The 27,619-nt window shown below is 41.4% G+C and overlaps 1 protein-coding gene across 1 annotated transcript in view; it reads left to right on the top strand.

The window, feature by feature from the left end:
- Positions 1-27,619, top strand: part of LOC127584864 (uncharacterized) — a 124,571-nt gene that overhangs the window by 45,056 nt on the left and 51,896 nt on the right. Inside the window, exon 8 of the mRNA XM_052041832.1 lies at positions 18,454-18,627. Within this exon, the coding sequence (XP_051897792.1) occupies positions 18,454-18,627 (174 nt within the window). The remainder of the gene's footprint in view (positions 1-18,453; positions 18,628-27,619) is intronic.

Genomic DNA, 27,619 nt, shown 5'->3' on the forward strand with positions numbered 1-27,619 from the left:
AAAGAAATTGATACTATTTTAATTTGCAGAGTAGGGGGGTGGAAAGAACTATGGAAATGTCTGTGATAGAAAGAGAGATTGAAAGATAGCAATGCTGATTGAGAGACGGTGGTGTAGGCTTATTAGTTGCTGCTATTCTGAATGGTGGAGATGTAAATAGGAGGTAAATGAGGGCAGAGGAGAAGGGGGAGAAACAATCAGTGTGGGTTACTAAACAATGTACCTGTTGGAAATCTGAAATAATTGAGAATTCTCAGCATGTCCGGCAGCACCTATGAAGAGAGAAATATGGAGGTAACATCTCTGGTTACTGACCATTCATTAAAACTGGGCAGTTCTGATACAAACTAGAAAGGCTGGTTACCTGAAATCGTTGAATTTATTTCTCTAAGTTTGTTCATCATTGTAACGTTTACCATCTACCCTTGCTCACTGTAACCTCACGTCTTCTGAACCTCCAGCTTCTGCTCATTACAGACCGACCGCAGCATCATCATTAAGTTTAGTGTCAAGGGTACTGACCACAACCTTGAAGAGGCTGAAGCCACCTCCCCTAACACATTCTCATACCCGCTACTGAATATCAAACCATTGTTTCCCAGATAGTTACTGACCCCATTTCCTTCAGAGATATTCCCTCCAGTTTTATAATCCCTAACTCCACATAGCCTGCTGGTACCTTCTCCCCTAAGTCCACAGGCAGAATTGCTCTGGTAGACCCATGGTTTCAGCCTGTTCTTGTCCCAGAGCGCTTAGATCTTCCTACTTGACTCCATACTTCTCTGCCTGTCCAGTCTGTCCTCACTTGTATCCATGAAACGTTGATACTCTCCTCCCACACTTACTTCCCACTTTCCTGATCCTATCCCACCTATTACTTTCCAGTTCCTGCCTCACCCCTCCACTCCACCTCTTTATACTGGCTATATCCCCTCTACACTTGCAGTTCAGATGAAGGGTCTTGACCCAAAATGCCAACTATCCACTTTCCTCCACGAATGCTGCCTGACCTGTTGAATTCCTCCAGCAACTTGTTTGTTGCTCCAGATTCCAGCATCTGGAGTCTCTTGTGTCTTCAGCTCATTTTCATCTTGGATGTCCAGAGCCTCTATACCTCCATTCCGCTCACCAGGATGAACTGAGAGCTCTTTGCTTCTTCCAAAGAAAAGGAACCAAACAGTCCCCCCTCCACCACCTTCTTTTACCTGACTGAACTCATTCTGAAGCCATTCACATTGAATGACTTCAACTTTTTCCATTTCAGAGGTGCAGTGGGAACCCCATAGGTCAAAACCTATATCCATCAATATATGGGATACAGCCATTTTCTCCATCCTACTCTGGCCCCTTCCCCCCATTTCTATTTCCAGTACATTGATAATCAATTCATGCTGCTTTCTAAACTTGGACAGATCTCAATAGCTTAGTCATGTTTGCTGCCACTTTCCATCTTGCTGTTGCATTCACGTGGTCCATATTAAACTCTTCTCTTTTTCTTAACTTCTCTATCTCCATCTCAGGAGATAGGTACCAACCGATATTCATTATAAGCCCACAGATTCCCACAGCTATCTTGATGATGGCTCTTTATACCCTCCTTCCTGTATAGACTCATTTCCATTCTCCCCTTCTCTTTGACTCTGTTGACTGTTTGATAACATACTCCACACCAATGCTTCTGAGATGTCTTCTTTTTTCCTTAACCTTGGCTTCCTCTCCAGACTGGACAGGTCTCTGAACTGTGTCTCGTCCATTCCCCACTCTTCAGCTCTCGCCCCATTTCCTCCAACCCAGAGCAAGGGTGGGGCTCCTCTTTTCCTCACTTTTCTCCACACCCCGTATTCAAAGGATGGTCCTCCATGATTTCCATCACCTTTTTATAAGATAAGATCTTTATTAGTCACATGTACATCGAAACACACAGTGAAATACATCTTTTGCGTAGCGTTCTGGGGGCAGCCCGCAAGTGTCGCCATGCTTCCAGCGCCAACATAGCATGCCCACAACTTCCTAACCCATACATCTTTGGAATGTGGGAGGAAACCGAAGCACCCGGAGGAAACCCACGCACGGGGAGAACGTACAAACTCCTTACAGACAGCGGCCGGAATTGAGCCCGGGTCGCTGGCGCTGTAAAGCGTTTTGCTAACCGCTACACTACCGTACCTTTGACCTGATACCACCATCAGGCTCTTCCCTTCCCCTTCCCTTTCAGCATTCTGAAGGGACCACTCCCTCCACAACTCCATGGTCTGCTCTTCCATCTCCACCAACATCCTCTCCCCTGTAATTGCAGGAGATGTAACAGCTGCGCTTTTACCTCTTCCCTTCCCACCATCCAAGTACCCAATCCCTCTACCAGCTTCAAGCATTTGTTCTCTCAATTTGGTGCACTCAGAACTGCCCATCTCTAATGACCCATCATCACTCTCCCCCTCTTCCCCCTCTTCCCCCTCTTCCCCCTCTTCCCCCTCTTCCCCCTCTTCCCCCTCTTCCCCCTCTTCCCCCTCTTCCCCCTCTTCCCCCTCTTCCCCCTCTTCCCCCTCTTCCCCCTCTTCCCCCTCTTCCCCCTCTTCCCCCTCTTCCCCCTCTTCCCCCTCTCCCTCCCTCCACAGATGCTGCTGGACCTGCTGTGTATTTCTAGAGTTCTCTTTTATTTCAAAGTTCCTGCTACTGCATCGTTTTGCCACAGTTCCAGCATTGTCCCTCCCTCCTCCTTCCTGTGTTGTCAGTCATCAGCTTTTATTACATCTCCTCCAGACAGAGAAGCTGCTGTTAACAAGTCTTCACCGCTCTCTCTTAGCACCACCACCTTTGGTCCCACTCAGTCTCTTGGTCACTGTCCTATCACAGATATTCTCTTTGTTCTCTCCACACTTCCCCCTTCTCTTAAAACATGTTTCAACTTTTACTCATTCTGATAAAAACTCCTTAGCCTACATTAAATCCATTCTCTCTCCACAGATGCTGTCTGGCTTGCTGGGTATTGGTTTATTATTGTCACGTGTGCCGAGATACAGCGAAAAGCTTTGTTTTGCCTGCCATCCATACAGATCATTTCATCACATCAGTGCATCGAGGTAGTACAAGGGAAAACAATAACAGAATGCAGAATAAAATGTTACAGTTACAGAGAAAGTGCAGTGCAGGCAGACAATAAGGTGCAAGGCCATAACGAGGTAGATTGTGAGGTTAAGTGTCAACCTAATGCAGTTTCTGATTTTATTTCAGTTTTGGGGTCCAAGTCCATAGCTCCCTGAAAATGGCCACACAAGTCAATAGGGTAGTAAAGAAGGCGTATGACATGCTTGCCTTTATTAGTCGAGGCATTGAGCTCAAGAGTCAGGAAGTTATGTTGCAGCTTTATAAAGCTCTGGTTCAGTCGCATCTGGAGTATTACAGTCAATTCTGGTCGCCCCATTATAGGAACGATGTGGAGGCTACGGAGAGGGTTCAGAAGAGGTTCACCAGGATGCTGCCTGGGTTAGAGGGCATGTGTCATAAGGAGAGGTTGAACAGACTAAGTTTGTTTTCTCTGGAGCAGCAGAGGCTGATAGAAGTTTATAAAATTATGAGGGGCATAGATTGAGTAGACAGCCGGTATCTTTTTCCTCAGGTTGAAATGTCTAATACCATAGAGCATGTATTTAAGGTGAGAGGAGGAAAGTTCAAAGGAGATGTATGGGGCAAGTTTTCTTTTACACTGGTAGGTGCCTGGAATGTGCTGCCAGGAGTAAGGGTGGAGGCAGAAACGATAGAGGTGTTTAAGAGGCTCTTAGATAGGCACATGAATATGCAGAGAATGGAGGGATATGGACCATGTGCAGGCAGAAGGGATTAGGTGTCATTAGCTTAATTAGTTCAGCACAACATCGTGGGCTGAAGGGCCTGTTCTGTGTTTTCCAGCATCTGTGGTTTTTTGGCTTTTCATTAACTGTTTAATAATATTGAAGTAATTTAGTAAGAAAGCACACACAAGTAAAAAAATTAATGAAATATATGCAACAGGCTAGACAAGCCAGCCTCTAAAAAGAAGTGGCCAATGATGTTAGGTGAGAGTGCGGTGTCTATTTTGCTGAATGTGAATGTGAGGCTTCATGAAGTTTGAAACCCACAATATACTAAAACTGTGTCTTTTAAGTATACCTTCTGTTTAGAAAATGCTATCTTCTCTCATCTTTCTACATTAGAAAGTTCTCTGTCTGAAGTGCCTCTGTAAATAGCACATGCCCATTGCCAGAGGTATTGGTTTATTATTGTTACAGGTACCGAGATACGGTGAAAAGCTTTTGTTTGCGTGCCATCCAGACACATCATTACATTGAGATCTTAACAAGGAAAACAGAATGCAGAATAGTGTTACAGTTACAGAGAAAGTACAGTGCAGGTAGACAAATAAATTGCAAGGGCCACGATGAGGTAGATTGGGAGATCAAGAGTTCATTTTTTTTTGAGTGTAGAAGAGGTCCATTAAAGAGTTTGATAACAGTGGGATAGAAACTGTCCTTGAATCTAGTGGTCAGTCTTCTCAAGCTTTTGTATCTTCTACCACAGGGGAGAAGAGAGAATGACTGGGGTGCAAAGTGTCCTTGATTACGTTGGCTGCTTTCCCAAGGCAGCGAGATGTGTAGACAGTCAATGGAGGGGAAGCTGGTTTTTGTGATGGACTGGGCTATGTTTACTACTCTCTGAAATGTCTTGCAGTCTTCGGCAGAACAGTTGTCGTACCAAGCAGTGATACATCTGGACAGGATACTTTCTAGTGGCAAAGCAGCGTTGAAATATTGCCAAAAAACCCTCCCACTAATTCTACCTCCCATTTGATAAATCACAATATCTCACATCACTATACAATAAAAAGGACAAAATGTAAAATGGTGCCTAGAGTGTAATGCAGGAAAATATGAGGTGATACAGTTTGATAAGAAGAATGAAGACGATATAGAATAAAGGATTCTATTGTAAATGAGATGCAGAAGGGGAGACCTGAAGGTATGTGTGTTCAAGTCATTGAGAGTGGGAGGGCAGGTTGAGAAAATGGTTAATAAGGCATACGCGATCCTGGGCACTGTCAACAGAGGCACAGAGTATAACAGCAGGAAAGTTGCATTGAAGACAAGAGATTACAAATGCTAGAGTATGGAGCAATACCCAAGATGCTAGTGGAACTCAGCGGGCCAGGCAGCATCTATAGAGGGAATTGGACTGTTGAAGTTTTGGGTTAAGACCCTTCATCTGGACTGAGAGAGAGAGAGAGAGAGAGGAGATAGCCAGTATAAAAAGGTGGGGGAAAGGGGTGGAGCAAGATCTATCAGGTGGTATTGATATTGGTTTATTATTGTCACTTGTACCGAGGTACAGTGAAAAACTTGTCTTACAAACCGATCGTACAGGTCAATTCATTACACAGTGCAGTTTCATTGAGTTAGTACAGAGTGCATTGACGTAGTACAGGTAAAAACAATAACAGTACAGAGTAAAGTGTCACAGCTACAGAAAACGTGCAGTGCAATAAGGTGCAAGGTAGATCGTGAGGTCATAGTCCATCTCATTGTATAAGGGAACCGTTCAATAGTCTTATCACAGTGGGGTGGAAGCTGTCCTTAAGTCTGGTGGTACGTGCCCTCAGGCTCTTGTATCTTCTACCTGATGTAAGAGGAGAGAAGAGAGAATGTCCCGGGTGGGTGGGGTCTTTGATTATGCTGGCTGCTTCACCAAGACAGCGAGAGGTAAAGACAGAGTCCATGGAGGGGAGGTTGGCGGATCTAGGTGAGGACGGGTGATAGGCAGATGGCGGAGGGAAGAGTTGAAGTAGCCCCAAAAGCTGGGAGGTGATAAATGGAAGCGACAAAGGGCTGAAGATGATGGAATCTGATAGGAGAGGAAGGTGGAGCATGGAATCGAGGGAGGGAGGGAGGTGGGGAGGGGAACCAGTGGGAGGAGTGTGTGGGTGATAGGCAGATGAAGAGGGGTGGGGGAGGGGAGAGAAACAGCTGATGGGGGCTGGGTGAGTAAACACAGGTCCAAACTCAACTGCAGTAGTTGGTTCAGTTCTGATCATCTAATTATAGGAAGGATGTGAGGACATTAAGTGATATACAGGAATAGTTGTTGGGAATGAGGGATGAATTGGAGAGGCTGGGATTGTTTTCTTTGGGGAAGTGAATGTTGGGGGGTGATCTAAGAGAAGAACATGATGAGGGAGGTCTGGTAAGAGTGAATTGTGTGAGGTTGTTCCTGTTAGTGGAAGGATTGAGGACTAGAGGTTGCGGATGTAAAACAAAAGGGAATAAAATTAATCATGACACAAGGACAAGGTTTTTTTCAAACGATGTGTGGTTGGAATCTTTGCACCGAGTGCTGATGTGATGGAGGCAGGTTCCATTGTGCCCTTAAAGAGGGAATTAGACAAATGTGTGACAAGGGAAAAATTTTGCAAGGCTATCAAGAAAAAGCAGAGGTGGTGGTAAGTGGGGGCTGCAACTGTTAAGTTGCCCCGGTAGAAAGCTGACATGGAAATGATGGGCTGAATGGCCGCCTCCTGTGCTCTAACCATTCTGTGATTCTATCTTCTCTTTGCACTATACAAGGGGAGACCCGCTAGTGCTATTTAGAGTAGGCAGCATGAATTTAAAAAAAAATTGACACCAGAACTAGGAGGAATTTCTGCACACAGTTGTTAAGATCTGCAGCTCTCAAAAGTATGTTGAAATCAGATTTCATGGGAACATTCAGAGGACGTTTGGTCTGCTCAAAGAAGATGAGTTTACAAGGTTTTGGAAGAAAAGCTGGGAAGTAAGACGAGGTGAATGGTTCTATCAGGATTTCCGGCATGGGAGACATACGATGTTTTTCTCCTATGTCGTATGTTCCTTTAAAATGGAGACTGAATTTTATTTTCAAGTCCTGGTGTCTCCCTAACTCCACGTCTTTGTTCATTTACGGAGACTGGGCATTGCCAGCAAGATCATCATATATTGCCCTTCCTAATTGCCCCTTGCAACAATGCCTACTTGACTGCTGCAGTCCTTCTGATGAGGATGGTCCCACAGCGCTTTTGGAGAGGGAGTTTCAGAATCAGGTTTATTATCACTGACTTATATGACGTGAAGTTTGTTGTTTTGCAGCAGCAGTATAGTGCAGAGGTGTAAAATTACTATAAATTATAAAAATAAATAGTGCAAAAGAAAAAGGAATAATGAGGTAGTGTTCATGGACTGTTCAGAAATCTGATGGTGGAGGGGAAGAAGCTCTTTCCTGAGTGTGGGTCATCAGGATCCTGTACCTGCTCCCCAATGGTAGTAACGAGAAGAAGGCATGTCCCAGATGGTGGGGCACTGCCTCTTGAAGATGTCCTCGATGGTGGGGAGGGTTGTGCCTGTGATGGAGCTGGCTGAGTCTACAACCCTTCATTCCATACATAACCCTATATTCCAGGAGCTAGACCCAGCAATGATAAAGGACCGATGATATATTTTAATTTAGGGCGGTGTTCAACTTGGAGACTTGGGTGCTGTTCCCATCTTCCTGATGCCCTTGTCTTTCTTGCTAAATCCTGTTTGTTTGGCATATGTTGTTGGAGTAACGAAACATTTTGTAGATGGTACACACAAGCCACTGTATGCCAGTGGTGGACAGTGTGAATGGACAGGGTGATTGATGGGTGTCAATCAAATTGGATGGTCACTTGGCACAGGATACCCAACTTCTAACTTGCCCTTGTAGCCACAGTATTTACGTGACTGGTCTAATTGGGTTCTGGTCAATGGTGACCCTCAGGATGTTGTTGCTGAAGGACTCGCTAATAATGCTATTGACCATCAAGAGTAGGTAGTTAGACTCGCCCTCAATAAAGATGGTCATTGCCTAGCAGTTTTATGATATAAATGTTACTTGTCACTTAACAGTCCATGAACTGAACGTTGTCTGGACCTTGCTGCTGTAGGCAGGACTGCTTCACTAGCTGGAGCAGTTGTTAAATGTAATTGAATGTTGCACAGTCATCAGTGAACATTCCCACTTCTGATGGAAGGAAGGTCATGGTGAAGAACTGAAGATGGTAGGGCCCAGGACACTGTCCTGAGGAACTCGTGCAGTGATGTCCTGGGGCTGGAATCCTTGACCTCCAGTAGCCACTTTCACATCTTCAACTTGAGGTGTTGACTGTTTCTCTTTCCGTAGATGCTGCCTGGCTTGCAGGGTCTTTCTGGCGTTTTCTGTTTTTATTAGCCATTTTCCGTTGTGTGAGGTATGACTCCAGCCATTGGAATCATTTTTCATTGATACCCATTGACTTCAGTTTTACCAGGTGTTTTGCTGGCACACCCAGTGAAATGCTGCCTTGATGTCAAATGCAGTCACCCTCACCTCACCTCAGGAGTTCAGCTCGGGTCTATGTTTGGGCCAAGACTATGATGGGGTGTGAAGCTATATCCCTGGGGACGTCCAATTTGGCATCAGTGAGCAGGTGCTGCTTGATAACAAACCCCTTCCATCACTTTGCTGATGATTTGAGAGTAGATACAGTGGCATAGTTAGTATAGTTGCTGCCTCACAGCTCAAGCAACCCAGGTTCAATCCTGATGGAAAAACACGATGATGCTGGAGGAACTCAACAGGCCAGGTAGCATTTGTGAAGAAAAGCAGGTGGCCAATGTTTTGGGTCAGGACCCTTTTTCAGGATTGACCTCCAGTGCTGTCTGAGTAGAATTTGCGCATTGTCCCTGTGAATTCATAGGTTTCCTCTGCCCACTCCAATTTCTTCCCAGATCCACAGACTTCTTGGCTGGTAGGTTAATTGGCCACTGTAAATTGCCAGTAGTTTGTAGGTGTGCGGTAGAATCTGCGGGGGGGGGGGGGGTTAGTTGATGGGAATGTGGGGAAAGAAAATATGGGATTAGTGCTTGAAGATTGGCACAGACTTGGTGGGTTGAAAGTCCTGTGAGAGTCTCTGACTGACTGGGCAGTAATTCACCACATTGGATTTGTCCTGTCTTTTGTGAACAGGAGATACCTGGGCAACTTTCCACATTATTGCCAGTGTTGGAACAATAGTAAGACTCTGGCATTCTGTTGTTCAGAAATCTCAGTGGTTTGGCATCTGGCTCACCAGGGCCTCATTTTCCATATTCCTTATAAACTCACTAGTGCGTCTTTCCCTAACTCCTAATAAACTCACCAGGGCCCCACTTCCAACACTGTCTTTCAACTCACCAAGGCCCTTTTTCCAGCACTCATTTAAACTCACCAGGTTTTGTTTCCCATGCTCTTTTTAAACTCACCTAGTTCACTGAAAAATGTATTACTCTACTATGTAATATCTGAGTTAGGGTATTCGTACAAATAACATTCAATAGTCCAGAAAGCCTGCCAGTACAGCAACACCATTGTCCAGAGGGGAGTTTTACTTTATACAGGAACAATTTGGCTAAAGATGCAGCCAGTGTGGGTCTTCAGTACTACAGTTGTGAGGTTGTCAGGTCCCACACTGCGTGCCCAATGCTGTTTCTTGATATCACATGGAGTGAATCAAATTGGCTGAACGGGCACCTATGATGGTCAGGAAGTTGAGATGGATCATCCACTCAGTATTTCTGGCTGAACCTGGTTGTGAATGCTTCAGCCTTGTATTTACCATTCGTATCCTGGTCTCCTCCATCAATGAGGATGGAATGGCAACTAACAAAGTAACCAGCACTGAATTTTCTTGGGCTGGGCCAACCCATTGTAAATTATCCCCCTTGGAATTCCCAGTGGAGCATTTGGTGATGTGCCTAATGTTGCAGGCATCACTGTAACCATGTGCAGGGTAAGATATTAAACAGCAATCCTCTAGGCAGTAAAAATTAGTCATAAAATGAAAAATATCCCTTGCCAGCACCACTTTGAGCAAAAGTGTGCCTGTGTTACTTGAATTACTTGGCTATTCTGTTCCTTTAATGAAATGAAATTAAATCTCCGACTACATTGTCACGAACAATGCACGTTTCTTGACTGGCACAGGCATGCACATCGATTGTTGCCCTCATCTGTATTATGTTAGCCCACAATAAAGGAAAGCATGCAAAGTGAGGGGAAGAATGGAATAAAAGGATATTTTGTGGTTTCCCCCACCCCACTCACATTTCCATGTGTTCACCAGCCCTGGACATTATTGTAAGTTGACCTCCTGTTCCTTCTGACCAAACTAACCTGGCTGACTGTTAAATCTGGGAAAACACTGTGTCAAGCCTAGAGCCTTGTTGATGCATTTGGCTTTTAAGATGTATAGTACAGCTCTATCAGGCAAACAAAAAAAATCACGAGCCCCATGTATTTATTATTAAAAATAGATAATCCTCCTCCTGCTTACCAGAGAAGCAAGGAAAGACCTAAGGGTTTGAATCAAAATGACCAGGGCACTTCCCCTGTGAAAGCAGTGAACACAAAATGAGCCCCTGAAACACAATAGTTTATCTCTTGCGTTGCTGTTCACTTCTACAGAACCTAACGAATTTGATTGATTCTAGCATTGGACTGAAGGCTCTTTGTTTAAAGTCTCCCAAGATACAATACTAAATCCTTTGGAAGAAGCATTGAAGCATTCACATTAATTACCTCCAGGATGTCAGACATTCACAGGATTTGAAACAGTGTCGGCGTATATAATTACAACTGCCAATCAAATATTTATTATCATGCAGCCTACAAAATGCTTCTAGTTGAGTTAATTGGGTTTGTCCATTGATCATTTTGAAGTGCTGAATGATCTGCAGTGGGTTGCTATTTGGAGGCAAGGGTAGTGATTACATCGTGTATATTAAGATATCTCTGAACCACACATCATATCTGGCTTATTTTGAAGTCTAAATCAGTCATCCTCCATGTGCATTCTGCATGGCTTGCAGAAATAAGTAGTGATAATCAGTGCAGGGCATGTGATTACAGCAAGAAAGTATCCAATTAAAAATCCATCATAAATAAATGCCATCACTGCATCTCTCTGGATACCCACAACACACACTTCATCTCCTCTTAATAAGCAGCACATAAAAACATAACTTGCCTTTATATGGTTTCTTTAATGCATCAAAAATCCTAACACTCCATTACTGCATTCTCTTGGGAATAATAACTAATACTATTGTAAGCATATCCAACTCCTGACAGCCATTTCAAACACACTTCATCGCTGCATTCTGTTCCTAATAACCAGTGCACATTTTGCCTTAATCAGTTCTCACTCTCAGATTTTAAGTGATTCACCTTGATATTTTTGCTTTGTAGATTAACAAGCCCCACAATGTTTTCCTTTCCTGGAGCTTTAAAAAAAAATTTCATTGAAAGGTTTCTCCACAGAGATCAACTTTCTTTTATGTCCAGAACTTACTACATAGAAAATCTTGTATCCATGTATATTTTCCATCTACTATACCCATTATAAGTTCCAAGGACCATGTTTATAATGGAAATAGTTCTTGTAGTTGTGCTGTAGTTATAGCTTCCAGCCAGTAGTAGTACTATAGTCATGTCTCTTTTGGGTTCTCACCTCAAATGCAGAGAAACTCCAACTCTCCAGAAAGTTAACCACTTTCCAGGGCTATCCTGGAGTCTCCATGAACTTGTCGCCTGGATACCTCTGTGCACCACAGAAAAAATGTATGGAGGTGTGTTGTATTTGAATTATACGATTGTGCTGGTAGTGTTTTAAGATGGTTGCTTCAGAAATCCAACCAGAGTTAGCAACTGACTCTACATCCCAAAATATTGACGTTGTTGTGAAATAGCAGTGTATATAAAATAGATTACGTAAAATTAAGTACAGAGTGCAAGATCTTGAAAGAATGACTGAACTATGCATGGTCCAATTACCTTCAACATATTTTTTGCTTCAGTGATGGCCCATCCACAGGAATTGACCAGTGTTTACTGAAATATTTAGGGGGATGAATGGATAAGGTATTCTTAAATAATCTATGAAGATGTCAGCAGAAGTTTGTTCAAGATTAAAGGAGACCTTCAAAGTTCAAAAGTACACTATTCTATCTTATAACATTTGAATGATTTCTGTATTATCCGTCAAATTCCCTCTTGAGTTAAACAATATGATCTGACCCAGCTAACCACTGGTGTCATGGGATCTGATGGAATTATGTCTCACTGTGTGTACTGTCTACTCTTTGTTGAGGAGAATAAATAAGGGAACATCTAGGAATGCCATTTGGCCCCTCAAGCCTGGTCATGGTTATATCAGAAGAAAGAGAATAGTGAAAGGGGGTACCTCTCCTCCCCAATATTTTCTACCTTCCTCTTCTGAAGATAGAAGAGTTGAATCTGCTGTAACTGGAGGGGAGGATCTGTGGAAACCTCAGAAACTGTGCAGGTCCCAGGGACCTTCCACTCAATTTGCAGCAGATGTTGAAAAAATCCCCTGCAGATCTTTCAATGCCATTTTTTCTCGGAGGAATTTGGTTCCACACGCACACCCAGTCTGTTCAGTTTCATGGCTGAAGTAACCATTCTTCACATGTGAGCCTCATTGGGCTATTCATCATCTGCCTGGAGCATCACAATGGAGTCTGAGTGCAAAAGTCTATGCTGATGTTTCATTCCGTTGTTGGGGAAGTGCTCCACTGTCAAAGATATCTACCATAAGTTAGGACATTAAATTTAAGCCCTTCTGTTCTCTTGGACATACAAGATTCCATAGCTGTATTTCATAGAAGAGCAGAAAGTTAACAATGGCATTGTTCAAACAACATCACAGAATGGATTATCGGGTCATTATTGGTATTGGTTTGATATTGTCACTTGTACCGAGGTACAGTGAAAAACTTGTCTTGCATACCGATCATACAGGTCAATTCATTACACAGTGCAGTTACAGTGAGTTAGTACAGAGTGCATTGATGTAGTACAGGTAATAGTTAGTGACGTAGAGTTTAAATTTAAAAGTGTAGAATGATTATAGTAAGGGTAATGAGTAGATCTTGCAATGAGTCACCACGCTCCGGCGCCATCTTGTATCATATTACTGTATTGGGGAAACTTGTTTTATCCAAATTGATTGCTACGTTTCTTACATTACAGCAGTGATAGGGCTTCAGAATTGCTGCTTTGGGTGACTTTTTATTCGTTTTCAGTATGCTGGCCGTGATGGCAAGACCAACATTTGTTGCATATCCCTATTTGCCCTTCAGAAAGTGGTTTCCAGGCCGTTGCCTTCAACTGCTGCAGTGTTGTTGGGGAGGGAGTTCCAGGATTTAAACCCAGTGGAAAAGAAGACTGTGAGAATGTGTCATTTTGTCTGTACTTAACCTGGTCCTTTTTAATGCTTCCTTAGCATTAGCCTGTTTTCTTTAATTAACTATTTATGATTTATTGGTATTGCTGACAAGGTGAGCATTTATTGTATGTCACAAATTGGTCCATAGAAGATGTTTCTTGAGATGCTGCTTTGACCTGCTGCAGTCTGTGCAGTGAAGATAATCCCACAGTACTTCGTGTCAGGTAAGAGTTCCAGTTCGAGACCCAATACCAGGTTCCACTGCAGTGTCTTAAGGTCCATTAGAGACCAGCTAATGTGTTGCTGACCAATGCTCGCCCACTGTGGTACAAGAAAGACAGGGAAACTCTAATCTGTTGAAAGCCAACACCTACAAGGAATGGAGGAGAGGTTTTATAGCATTTCTGTACAGTTTTCTCATTCACTTCTGGAAAATAATCTTTAAACTACTCTCAAGAAGCACCATTTCTTCAAAGTGCTTCTTTAAGCTTGTAGTTGCTGTTTTTAGTATAAACATCAGGTGTTGGGATGGGATATACAGCTGCTGAAAATTTTATCTTCCAGATTTGATTTGAAATACTGTACAAAATGGCTGCTCTGATCGGCAGACTGGACAGCGGTGAGTAGAGCCTTTTCCGATTGATTTTAGAAGTATTCAAAGAGGCTTACACCACTTCTTTGAAGATAAAACAAACAGGACTATTTAGTTTTAAGAGGGTGTCCCAACTGCAACTACTTTGGGACATCACACAGCTCTAACATTAGTCGAGTTGGGTTTATTGTCATCTGCACAAGTCCATGTGTGCACAGGTGCAATGAAAAACTTACTTGCAGCAGCATCACAGACACACAGCATCAGGTATACAACATTTATAAGAAAAATGCAAATTAACAGAAATTATACAAAATTATACAAGGAAGAACACAATTAAGATATTTATTAGTCACGTGTACTTTGAAACACACTGTAAAATGCGTCTCTTTGCTGGGGGCAGCCCACAAGTGTCGCCACTCTTCTGGCGCCAGCATAACATGCCTGCAGCTCCTAACCTGTACGTCCATTGTAGTGCAAAGTGGTCATAGTGTTGCTATACTGATATAGTGATTAGGCTTGTACAGGTTGGAATGGTTGAAGGAAAGTAGCTGTTCTTGAACCTGGTAGTGTGGGACTTCAGCTCTTCACAACTGGTTATGTTCTCGAGCTCTGGTTGCTATAGCAGGTGGGGTCAACTTGTAGGAAATATGGCTGCCAATTTTTATACAAGGTCCCACACAAAGTGGGACAAAATAAGAACCAGGAACTCTGTTTCAGTGATGTAGGTTGAGGGACAACTATTGGTCAGAAGGCCAGACATCACTGCAGCTGAGGCATATTTTGAAGTCTTAACACAGTTTTTCAGAAGCACAGAAGCTGCGTCCTCTTGGAGTCAGATGTTTGAGAGTTCAAACCCCAATTCAGAAACTCGATTCTATAATCTAGACATGCACCATGTTGAACCAAGTTCAGAGATATTGTCATTGTGATGTAGTTCTTCTTACCTCTTGGGTGGTGTGAAAGATATTCAATGAAGAACAGACCTCTCTCCTGGAGTACTGCCCAATACTATTCCTCAACCAACATATCTCATTGCTCAAATTTGATTTCTAACTTTTCCTTGTTTTGATGACGGGTCATCGACCTTAAACATTAACTCTGTTTCTCTCTTCATAGATGCTGCCTGATTTGAAGAGTATTTCCAGCATTTTCTGTTTTGTTTCAGATGTCTGCGTTTTTGCTTTGCTTTTCAGTGGCTCATTCCTATTGCAGGACCTTACTGTGTGCAAAATGACTGCTGTGTTTCCTGCATTGTATCACTGACTGCACTTCTGAAAAGAATGAAATTTAATCGGTTGTAAAAGATTTAGACAGGCCCTAAGATTGTAAAGCTGTGGAAGAAAGTAGCAGGTTGTTCCTAAGCAATTACTTAAAATGTGGATTATCGACATATTTCCATATTTAGCCCTTCCAGTCCCTCTGACTTTTACTCTTTTCCTCTCTCTGTCTCTTATTCTTTAATCCAGAACTGTCCTTTTGGAGATACCTTTCAGATGGGATGTTAAGGCAGGGCTCTGAAATGGATATAGAAGTCCTAATGGCAAATGGACAGGGTCAAATTCCAGTTCCAATATTTACCCTTCTATCAACACTGATAAACAATTAGGAACACTCAGGAGACTGTTGATGCTGGAATATGGAGCAACAAACAATCTGCTGGTGGAACTCAGAGGGTCGGACCTCATCAGGAAACAGCAGGTGAGATGCTGCTCGACCCACTGAATTCCTCCAGCAGATTGTTTGTTGCTCCTAATAAACAATTAGTCTGGTCGTTATCTCATCATGCAGCATCTGTGGAAAGAGAAACAAAGTTAACATTTCAGGTCAAAGACCTTCTTTAGAACTGGGGAAAGAGAGAGAGAATCCTTAGCTTTTCAGTTTCAATCAAGGGGCTCAGACCTGAAAAATTTAACTCTGTTTCTCTTTCCACAAATGTGGCTTGACCTGTGGAGTGTTCCCAGCACTTTTAGTTTATATCTCAGATTTCCAACATCTGCATTTTTGTTTTGCTTTTCATTATTTCATGGTGTTTGAGGAAGCTTGCTCTGCAAACTGTCTGTCCTGTCAATTGTCTGTCCTGTACATGTCAAAAGTACTCAGTTGGCTGTAAGGGAATAAACTTGTAAATTCTTTTATTCCCTTTCCTCATTCTTTGTTTTCTCCTTTTTCCAGATGTGTCATGATCCATCTTATTTACCCTCTTCCATTCAGTATTCAGTCTTTCCCTATTAATGAGATTTCAGTTTCCTCTTTCTGCTCTCCTGTTCTCTTGCACACTCATTGTTGCCACACTATTTTCTTGTCCTACAAGTTGGCATCTGAACATGGAAGTTATCACCAGCTTCTAGAATGTTTCGTTTTGAAGTCTTGTATACTGGCTAATTGTTGATCGTATTTGATGCCGAGGGGGGAGGGAATTGTACATGGCATGGAGAGAGGCAAATGTTTATTGGAAATGGTGAGAAATAATATTAAGGAAAAATAATGTGCTGCCTAGTTAAAGACTGGACAATCCAGATGTTCGATATCAAAAGCTGAATTTAATGGCAAATTCATTATTAGACACTATCTGTACATTGGAAAATTAGATTATTTCATTAAAACCAAACCCCAGAAACTGTAAACTAATTCTTTATGATCTAGTAAAGTCCTTACTGTAGTTCATATCATCATGCTGAAATCAGAAGGATGATTGAATATTGATATATTAGCTGCTTTATGAATTTCAGCATTAAAATTACTGGCTTGAGATTGGTTACGAGAGGAATAACTTATTTTTCATGTTTTAAAATGGTTCAATAATTTTTTTTAAAATGTAAGGAAGGTAGAATCCCTTTGTTTCAGATCCCAATTTTTCTCATTAAGTGTTAATATAATTGAGACTAACATAATTTTACTGCACATCCAGCAATAAATTTCACAAAAAAATTATTTAAAAATAAAACAGATGTTTCCTTGATGAAAATTGAATTCAACTGGTTGGTTTGATGCGGTTGATCAAGCTAAATTTTGCTTGAGAATTTGAGGAGGCAAAACGCACACGATATTGTAAAAAATTCAGTCGACCTATACTATAAATCTCTACCATCATTTGAGAACATATGATTATGCACCAGAGAGTGGAGTTCATTGCAACAGAAAATCACAATAAAAACTGTTGTACTCGTTCATTCAGAACCAAATGGCTCACTACTGTGCTCAGTTGTTTTAGGCAATGCTTTTGCAACAGTTAAATCCATTTTTGACCAACTTAACAATTATTGTCTGGTATAGTAGTCTACAATGGTATTATAAATGATATAATAGCCAAATTGTTGGAATCTTGGTTCCAAAAATGTTTTGCAATGGCATAGAAAGTTTAAGATATAGGATAATTCAGGAAAGTATTTACTTTAAAACAAAATACTAACACAGATGAGAAACCATCAATGTTTATGTATTTCTCAGTACCAAGTTTGGAAAATCAATAATTCCTGAAAATTGCATGTATTCACTGTTCAAAGAAAAATGCATTGTACATCAAAGGAAAATAATGTTTGATTGTTCTATGACAAATAAATGTTCCTTTCCCTCTAATTTTCTCCACTCAGCTGACATAATTTCTCAAGCAAGCAGAACAAGCTTCTCAAATATTTGTGAGAGCAGTGTAATGTCAATACTGTTACCATGTCACCTCAACTTATCAAGGAGCTTTTTTAGGTAACCAATTAGAAGCTAAGTGCTGATTAATTGAGAAGCAAAGTGTTGTGCATGTTGGAAATCTGAAATATGGTCAGAAAAGTACTTGAAATAGGTTGAGTGAGCTAGGGCTTTTCTTTTTAGAGAGAAGGAGGATGAGAGGTGACTTGATAGAGGTGTACAAGATGATGAGGCATAGATCGAGTGGACAGTCAGAGACTTTTTCCCAGGGCGACAATAGCTAACACGAGGGGACATAATTTTAAGTTGATTGGAGGAAGGTATAAGGGGGATGTCAGGGTTAAGTTTTTTACACAGAGAGTGGTGGGTGCATGGAACGCACTGCCGGCAGAGGTTGTGGGGGCAGATACATTAGGGACATTTAAGAGACTCTTAGATAGACACATGAATGATAGAAAAATAGGGGGCTATGTGGGAGGGAAGGGTTAGACAGATCTTAGCAGGATAAAATGTCGGCATAACATTGTGGGCCGAAGGGCCTGTACTGTGCTGTAGTGTTCTATGAGATCCTCATTCGGCCAGGCAGTATCAGTGTGGAGATACTGCCGAGTATTTTCAGCATTTTTAATGTCATTTTACTCTGATAAATTGTCACCTTCTGAAGCAATTCCGACCTCCAGCACATCTCATACAGGAGGGACCTCATCAACCAACATTTTTCTTTCCATTCTGCAATGCAGAAGCCACTCAGCCTTGTGTTAAGTTTTATTTTATTGCAGTTGCATTTTTCTTGGATGTGGAAAGTACTCAGAGGTTTACTCATGTCGCAAGGCTTTGCTTTTGGTGGGGTGGGGGGGCTCAAGTTGGGCAGTGATGACGTCACTTGGCTGATCCGCGATGCGGCGTTCGAATGCTCCGGCCTGGATTCCAGTCTCTCTCTCTCCCCCCCACACAGCCCCCCCCCCCCCCCTTTTCCCGGCGATCGAGTGCGCGGCGCTCGCTCCCGCCTGGCCGCGCTCTCTCTCTCCCTCTCCTAAGATGGCCGCCGCCGCCGCCAGCCTGGAGGACCTGACAAAGGCCGAGCCCCGAGACTGCCCTCCGATGAAGGAACCGAGCGGCGGAGGCGACGGTAGGCAGCCGGAGGGGAGGGTGGTGGGGGAGGGGGAACCGTTCGGGAGTGAGGGAGGGGGGTGGAGGACCGTGGGGAGGGAAGGAGCTTCCACCCCCCCCCCTTCCCTTCCCTTCCCTTCCCTTCCCTTCCTCCAGGGTTTGCGGCCTGGCGGCGGCGGTTAAAGAGAAGGGGAGGGGATGGGGGGGGGGGGGTTGCCGGGGTGAGGGTCAGTGTCTGGCCCCGGTCACCTGTAGCACCCCGGGCTCCCCAGAGTGATCCATCCCCCCCACCCCCCCAGCATTACCTCTCCCCCCCCCCTCCTCCCTCCCCGAGAGAGCCAGAACCCGCCTCCCGCCTCACTCCTGCCAACCCTGCAGCACTTGCCATGATTCCAGGCGTCCCTTTGTACCGAGGGCCGCTCTCTCTCTCTCTCTCTCTCACACACACACACACACACACGGCGAGCCTCCAGATTCGGCACACTGTCGCCCGTGTGTGTGTGTGTGTGTTTTATTTGTTAATTCCCAGAAAATGCAATAAAACAAAAATCAACCCACATTTCCAGAACGCGTAGTTTTCCTTGTTATCAAAAGTTTGGGATTTTTGGATGAATTGGTGCTCACGTGTCGTGCTTTCCTGAGGTTATATTAGCTTTCATAATCCATAACGTGCATCGTGAAGCCTGGAAGCTGAAATTGGAATTACTTTTTTTTTCTAAAGCTGGGCTGTATAAGTGTAGCTAATTTTTTTAAAGCAAGGCAATGCTGATTTGTATTAATGTATAAGACGAGTCTTCATACTTATAAAAGGCTCGTTTATACATTGATATAAGTCAGCATCGCCTTGCTTAAAAAATAAGATACAGTTATGCCAGTTATGGGTAAGTGAGTTTTCTTATGATTCCCAAAACTGAAGTAAATTAGTTGATAATGTGCTTTTGTAAAATCCCTGGATTGTATTCCTGAATGTTTTTATTTCTGAATGAAACTTGCTGTCATTATTTTTGTGTTCATACTTGGGTGTTATTTTCTGAATGAAAAATGTGTAAGGAGAGGAGGTGAATTAGAGAGAAACATTTTTGTGTACTTCAGATATTTGAAGCTTTTACAGGAAAGGTCAAGCAAGAGGAATGTGTTGTGTCCACGTTACTGATCTCTGCACCAGCTTCTGACTGATGAAACAACAAACAATCTGCTGGAAGAACTCAGCGGATCAAGCAGCATCTGTAGGAAGGAAAGGAATTGTCGATATTTCAGGTCGAAATCCTTCATCGGGACTTGATGCGTGGTTTCGACCTGAACCGTTGACAATTCCTTTCCTCCCACAGACCCTACTTGACCCACTGAGTTCGTCCAGCAGATTTGTTTGTTGCTCCATATTCCAACACCTGCAGTCTCTTGTGTCTCTAATGAAAGCTATTTTCCTGAATGATGAGTCAAACACAGTGGGATGAATGAAGACAGAGCACATTTCATTGAACAGTTTCTTTTGCCAAGATGAAACTGGCTTTCCAAAATGATGCAAACAAGGATTAAGGCGAGAGGAAATTTTGAGACTGCAAGACTTGTAAGCATAAACGAGAATTTTAAATTTATGTACGTGGAGACAAGAAGCCAATAGAAATCTGTGAGAGCAATGGGTGAGTAGAATGTGATACAATGGGTTGAAGTTCTGGGCACTTTGTATGGCTGGGTATCTGAGGTTCTGGGCATTTTGTATGATACCAGGAGGGTATCTGAAAAGCTGAGCCTTGAATAAATGCTGCTTATTCATTTTAATTGGCTTTATGTTGGAAAGAAGTTGGTGTAGAAGTTGAACAAATAAGAGCATAGTAAATTTTGTCAGTTTTCTACTGTAGCTTAATGGGATTTTATGAAATTATTGGCATGAATATCTTCTCTTCACCAGTAGGATGTAAGGTTTTGTTTATATGGTAGAAAGAACATGAACTATTTTTTTAAGGTAGCTTTTAACATGTCATTCTTTAAGAAAACCTTTTGTATAATGATTTCTATCTTAAGCTTTCTTAGTGAGTATGATAGAGGAAGTACGTTGTTTCAACATTGAGCCTAGTTCTGTGTATGTCTTGACCTGTTCATAGACAGTTATATACCTGGAGTACTCCAATGCTCTTTGGCTGTGGGTTTGGGAGAACAAATGGGGTTTGCAGGCTAAGTTGCCTTTCTCTCCTTTTAACAATTCTTGTGGAACGTTGGACAAAATTTTGGAAGTGGGTTTTTCTTTATTTAGAGCAACATCAGTCTATTTAATAGGAATTTTAAAGTTAGAAAAAGTTTAGACTGAAGCAGACGGATTACAGTAGATGAGGGGTCAAAGATAAAGAGCTGTGTCATACATGTTTTAATGAAGAGACCAAGAACAAAGATTCCCACACAGAGTTGCAACGGCAGAACTCACCTGCAGGGTGACCAAGTTGCGCGGGAATAGGTAATCCAATCAGTTCTCGTCAACAGTTAATCACATTTACCCACATGGTTCTCCTATCTCTTTGACTTTTCATTGAACCACCTTTTCAGCTTGAATGTTGGTAATATTTCCATCTCAACCACTTGAAAAGTTGACTCTGGTATGGGGCTTCCACTTGTTTAGTGTGCTGCTGCCACTGTTCATTACATTATCATTGTTTGCAAAATGCCATTAGCACTCAATGCACTTAAACTGTTACAGTTCAACTTTCATATGCTGCTGGGCGATATAGTTCTTGCAAGCTATTAGCTGTTTAACATCTCCTGACTTTCAATCAAAACCCTTCCTGACAAGAAATATTGACTTTAAAGAAGTATTCAGGCTCCTTTTAAATGAAATACTTACGTGGAATAAGGGCAGGATTTTTTTCTTAGCTTTAACATAAAGCTTGGTTTGTTTTAGAAAAATGTTATATATACTTGGCTCTGCCACCCATTAATATATAGTTCTGTAGCAAATATTTAATTGTGGCTTGGTATTCTTACAGCAGGGGGTTGCAAGCAAGAATGAAGAAATAACTTCTGGAACCTTTCAGTATTTAGACAATCACAGGGAAAGTTTGGATGAGGCTGAGGGGAGATCATGAGAATGCGAGTTTGTAAAACTCAGCCCAGTTATTTTTAAGACAAAAGTAAGAACTGCTTTGCTGGCAGCTTTTATCCTTTCCAGTAAACATTGCACTTCGAAGTCTTGTGATGAATGTGTATTGAAACTCTTGAATTAGCATTCAAGCTCCAAATCAAATATAGTTTGCAGATTTTAAAATCTTCCATTAATGAACAGATAAAAATATATGGGGAAAATAAACTTCGATATTCTGGTCCTGAAATCAGGATTAATGTGATCTAGAGTTGCAATTTGGTCAAATATTTTTGATTTGAAACATTTTGATATGAAATATTTGTTTTGTTTCCGTTCCTTTTAGAGTATGGAGATGCAGAAAATTATTTTTGATTTTGAATAGGCCATGTTAGGATGATTCAGAACTGGCTGGAGCGATTGATCTTAAGGTGCTTTTCATGATGTGTTAGATTTTTGTCCCAGTCTCAGAGTTGTAAAGTGTTTTGTGCTGCTTGTTTACAGACATGTCCCTTTAAGTTGCATTCTGAGTCAAAGAGGAAATGCTGTTTTTTTAAGGTCATTTAGAGTGCAATGAACTCTGTAACTTTATGCTTTAACACCCAAAAGCCAGAGCAAAGAGTCATTCAGTTTTGGATTACTCAGAGATCCAAATGCTGTTTAAATGTTGCTTCAGAGGAGTTTTATAATGGAAGTAAATATTGCACATTTTTCAGCACTTCAGCACATTGGTTCAGTAACATTTCCTGCTAGGATACTATGTGTATATTCAGCTGTTTTATTGAATTGTGCTGAAGCTGTGTGAGATCAGGTAGTGCCATGATGATTTCATAGAAGTATGAAAAGACAACAAAATTTTTGTACCATGTACACATTTTTAAAGCTACATTTCTGAACTTTATTTTTCTAACATTTAGTTAATGTGGAAGGGCAGAACATTTGAGCCACGTGTCACTGGAGAAAGCTATTTCTGAGTTTGATGAGGCTAATCTGAGGTTTAATTGATGGAAATAGTTGGAGCACAGTGCCCGATGTGAGGGTAGGGAGCACTTGTGATCAATTTTTCAGAATTAGAATTGGATTTATTATATCTGAACTGTATGTCGTGAAGTTTGTTGTTTTGCGGCAGCAGTACAGTGCAAAGCCATAAATTACAAACATAAAATAGTGCAAAGAAAAGGAATAATGAGGTAATGTTCATGGGTTTCATGGACTGTTCGGAAACCTGATGGCAGAGGGGAAGAAGCTGTTCCTGAATCGTTGAGTGAAAGTCTTTGTGTACCTGTAGCAACAAGAAGAGGGTATGTCCAGGATAGTGTCCAGTTTCTTGCAAATTTTAGTGTTTATGCATTGTAATCATCTCATCTAATCACTGAGTTGCACAAAACTGGCAATCTGATGAGCTGTAATTACAGCAATGGTTGCAGCAGTGGTGATAGACCTTGCAGTTGTTTGTCGCTCCTCATCTGTGATGGGGGATAATGATCTGATGGATTCAGGGACTGCTTAAGGAGGATGTGCAAGAATGCTGGATAAAATCTTTGTTGGGGTTTTGTGTGATTGTCATACCTAAGTAGCTCATGGAGAATTTTCATAAATGAGAATGATTCTGAAAAGCTCTCTGGGCTTTGAAACCTCTGTCATATACTTGGTTGCCTTTGGGGGAATAATAGGAGGTATTAACGTAGAAAAAAAATTCTGCAATGCATTTATGTTTTAAGGAAACAGGTTGGGAGCTGTCAGAGTAAGGGGAAATTTGCATTCTGCATTGTTCAGAGATACTAAAACTGTAAAATTATTCACAGGCTTACTGGTTACATATTAACATTCTTTCCAGCCTTGTTCTCTTTGTGTAATGTATTAAAGAATTTGTGACATAATTTGGATGAGCTGAAAGAAAAGATGCAGAGGACATCACTTGGAACCGATGAGACTGCACAGAATTAAAGCATATTTACTTGGCAGATTCAACATTATTTATAGCAATTTTAGAATCTGTGGGCAACGTGCAAAGCATGATAGTTCAATTAGTGAACATGACTCAACAACACAAATTTGGTTTACAGGAACATTGGTGGTTGTTGCAAAGGTGAAACTTTGAGGCACATTCCCTATCCTGCTCAAAATTGAAGTGTGAATCTATGATGGAAACTGTCAAATCCTGTTTGACAACCTGTAGGATTGGGAATGTGATTTACAGCAACATCTGTCTGCTCTTTGTGCCAGCAAGTTGCTAAAAAAAAGAGTGAACGGAACCAGAAAAAAGTCAATCATTGTCTCAAAGGGAGTGAATAGCAGAGTGCAAGAGCAGATGCGTGTGAACTGAGGGTATTTGCTCCCAGTTTGGAGGTAGTGTATTCATACTTTTGTGGCAGGATCTGAGTAAACTACAACCTGTAGTCATTCATTTGCCATTCATCCAGTTAACAGCAAGTTCAAATCTTGTAAGACTTTAACCATAATATGGCTATGAGAAATGGTGTCAATTAATAACATGACATTTAGACCTTTTTTAATAAAAGGGGAAAACATCAGAAATCTAGAATGTCACTTTCATTTCTATCAATATGAATATCACTCTGCTAATAAATGTATGCAGTTTCCTGTCAATCCCAATGAAAGTAACAATACTGCCAGGACTTTCCTGGCATTTACTGATTTAGTTCAAGCCTTTTATGTTGGCACAGGAGCATCACTACCACACAGAATTACATGACTAAACAAACACTTAGTGCTGGTGCAGAAACCAGTTGATGACAGCCAATTCTAGTTCATTTTAACATCCTGGCCAATTTGGACAGCTTGGATTCATTTTGTAGTGCTTAACAAAAATATCAACCGTCTGTTGGGAGTTTTGAACATATGGCTCAATCTAACACTGAAGATGAGTAATCAGATATCGCAGACATGCTTAACCCTCAGAGGGTTAGTCACACAATTTGTTGTGCTAGCTGTAAAGTTCCTCTCCAGTGGAGTGAGAGTTAAGCTGGTGAATCTCTTGTAAATACCTGGAGAAAAAATTGGCATGCTCTGTAGTGAGTTTTTCCATTTCTATTTACTGTTCTGAACTATAGTTTGCCACAGTGGAAGTGAATGTTTCCTCCTTTCAATTAACAATTTTGTACTAGGAATTTTTGGTAGTTATTTACATATTAAGATAATTTGGTGTTGTCTTAACGTATGTTAAATTGCTTAACCTATTTAATGAGTAATCTTCTGTATTTGACTGTAAAATTACTACTCAGCAGGCCAGTTGAAATATAACCGTAATTTACCGATGATTGTTGTCATCAGTATAGCTCGTTGTGTTAGAGTTGCCTGATAGCAAGTGCCTGAGGTGTGATGCTTACCATGTCATACTATGTGATAATTACTATTTGATGGTCTTGTCAGAATTGGGATTAAGACTACTGTTGAGTATTTTTTGATAATGCATAGAAATTACAACAGAAAATTCAACCCATCTAACCCACATTGGTGTTTATCCATCACTTGAGCAATAGTTTTAATTCTATAGAGAAAATGGGTTGTCCTTGTGAATTAAAGCTTAAGATTGGAGAGTTTTTTCTGCAACCATATAGAGCTTTGGCAAGACCACACTTGGAGTACTGCATATAGTTAAGGTTTCTTAAGCATTTACAGTTTCAAGCAAGATGTGAAGCTCATGAAAACCTGGGTTTATGTGGAAGGCCACAGGTCTTGATGATGAATCACTATTGATGAAAAAAAAATCAAGGGAGATTTTGGTAGAGGCAACAAACAACATGGATCCTAAAGAAGAAAAGGGAAGGATTTTAATGGAAAATGTACCAGAAACTAAATCCATGTCACCTTCTGCGTGACTATGAAACCATGCTGATTACTGTTTAACTCCATTACTGTAAAGTGTTGCCTGAGAGAAAAAAAATTAAATCTACACATTGTTAAGAACATAAAAAGTAGAAGCAGATGTAGGCCACACAACCTCTCGGGTATCTCCCCAGCATCCACATAAGATCTTGGTTGATATTTGCATCATCTACTTTCTGCCCAGAATACTTGTATCCCTTGATTCTGTGAGTATCCAAATATCTATCATTCTCACTCATGAATTTATTCAACAACCAGACCATAAAGTTTTCTGGGACAGAGAATTCCAAAGATTTTATATCCCTCGAGTAAAGCTGTTTCTCCCCTTCTCAATCCTTCACCCTGTGTCTATCACTCCTTCACTCTAACATTTCCTCTCATGGAAAACAGATTGACAGGAGCAACTCTTTGAACTTCCTCATTCTTAATGATATCAAATCTCGTTCTTCTACTTTAAAAACAGGAAATGATGGAAATACTCAGTTCTGATGAAGGGCCTTCAACCTGAAACATTAACTCTGTTTCTCATTCCGCAGATGCGAATAGACCTTACCAGTACTTTTTTTTATTTCAGGATTACATTTGCATTTCTCATTCTAAACTCCATAGGCCATTTTTTTTTAACACAATCTCACATCTACACACAGTACTCCAGAAATGGTTTTACTGAAACAGAATTTAATTTTTCAAGACTTCCTTACTTTTATACGCCAACCCCTTGCAATAAATAGAACATACCATTTACCTTTCTAAGTACTTTTCATGTTAACTTCGTGTTTCATGAACCAATACACCAAGATCACTCTGTTACACCAATGTTTATTTTTTCCTTGCTAATTAAGAAATAATTCTGTTTGGCTATTACTCGCAGTATGAACTTTTATGTTACTCTGCCATCTTGTACATTGTGTCTATTTCTATTACCTTTCCTATCTCACTTTGTATCTTTCCCTCCATCATTAAAAAGCAGTACCAATCCTACTTGTACCCTGCTACAGCCTGCCGATTTAAGATATCTTTATTAGTCACGTGCATCGAAGCACACAGTGAAATGCATCTTTTGCATGGAGTGTTCTGGGGGCAGCCCACAAGTGTTGCCATGCTTCTGGCGCAAACATAGCGTGCCCGCAACTTCCTAACCCGTACATCTTTCACTGTGTGTTTCGATGTACATGTGACTAATAAATGTCTTTGGAATGTGGGAGGAAACCAGAGCACCCGGAGGAAACCCACACAGTCACGGGGAGGACGTACAAACTCCTTACAGACAGCGGCTGGAATTGAACCTGGGTCGCTGGCGCTGTAATAGCATTACGCTAACTGCTACACTACCGTGCTTGGCCCCACACTACCGATATGGAAAAGAGCCAGTTTGTTCTCATAGTTGTAGAGTCATAGCACAAAAATAGGCCCTTTAGCCCAGTGTCTGCGCCAACTGCCATGTATCCACTTCTGCACTAATCCTACCCTCATCTCATTTTATTCTCTCCACATTCCCATCAACTCTTCCTAGATTACACCACTCATCTCACTCATCTGCTCACTAGAGGCAATTTACAGTTGTCAATTAACCTAGCAAACTATTTTTGGAATGTGGGTGGAACATGCAGACAGCCCTGGAGGTCAGGATTGAACCTGTTCTGTTTTCTCTCCTTTAATCAATCCTCTGTTAATGTCAGTACAGTATTTTATATGATAACCTAACAAATGCCTCTTCAAAATTCAAATAGGCTGCAGTCACTGATTTCTCCCTCATCTCAGCTAGTTACGTTCTCAAAAATCCTTACAAACCTTACAGTGATTTGTAAGCATCCTGTTCACCACATCCATTATAATGGATTCCAATATTTTCCCTTATGAGGCCAACTAGTACATTGTTCCTATGTCCAATCTGTTGCCAGTGTTCAGGAGAATAGGGAATTTGGCAGGATTATCACCAAATGCATCCAGTATCTCTGTAGCCATGTCTTTTCAGACCTAAGATGCTGAAAATATTGGGTCCGGGGAATTTGTCACAAATTTGTCTCTCCCCTTAATATCTCCAGTATTTTATCTCTAATGTCTTGCATGCCTTCCACATTGAAGGCATGTAGCA

This window comes from Pristis pectinata, chromosome 31 (assembly GCF_009764475.1).
Source record: "Pristis pectinata isolate sPriPec2 chromosome 31, sPriPec2.1.pri, whole genome shotgun sequence".
In the NCBI taxonomy this organism is placed as follows: Eukaryota; Metazoa; Chordata; class Chondrichthyes; order Rhinopristiformes; family Pristidae; genus Pristis; species Pristis pectinata.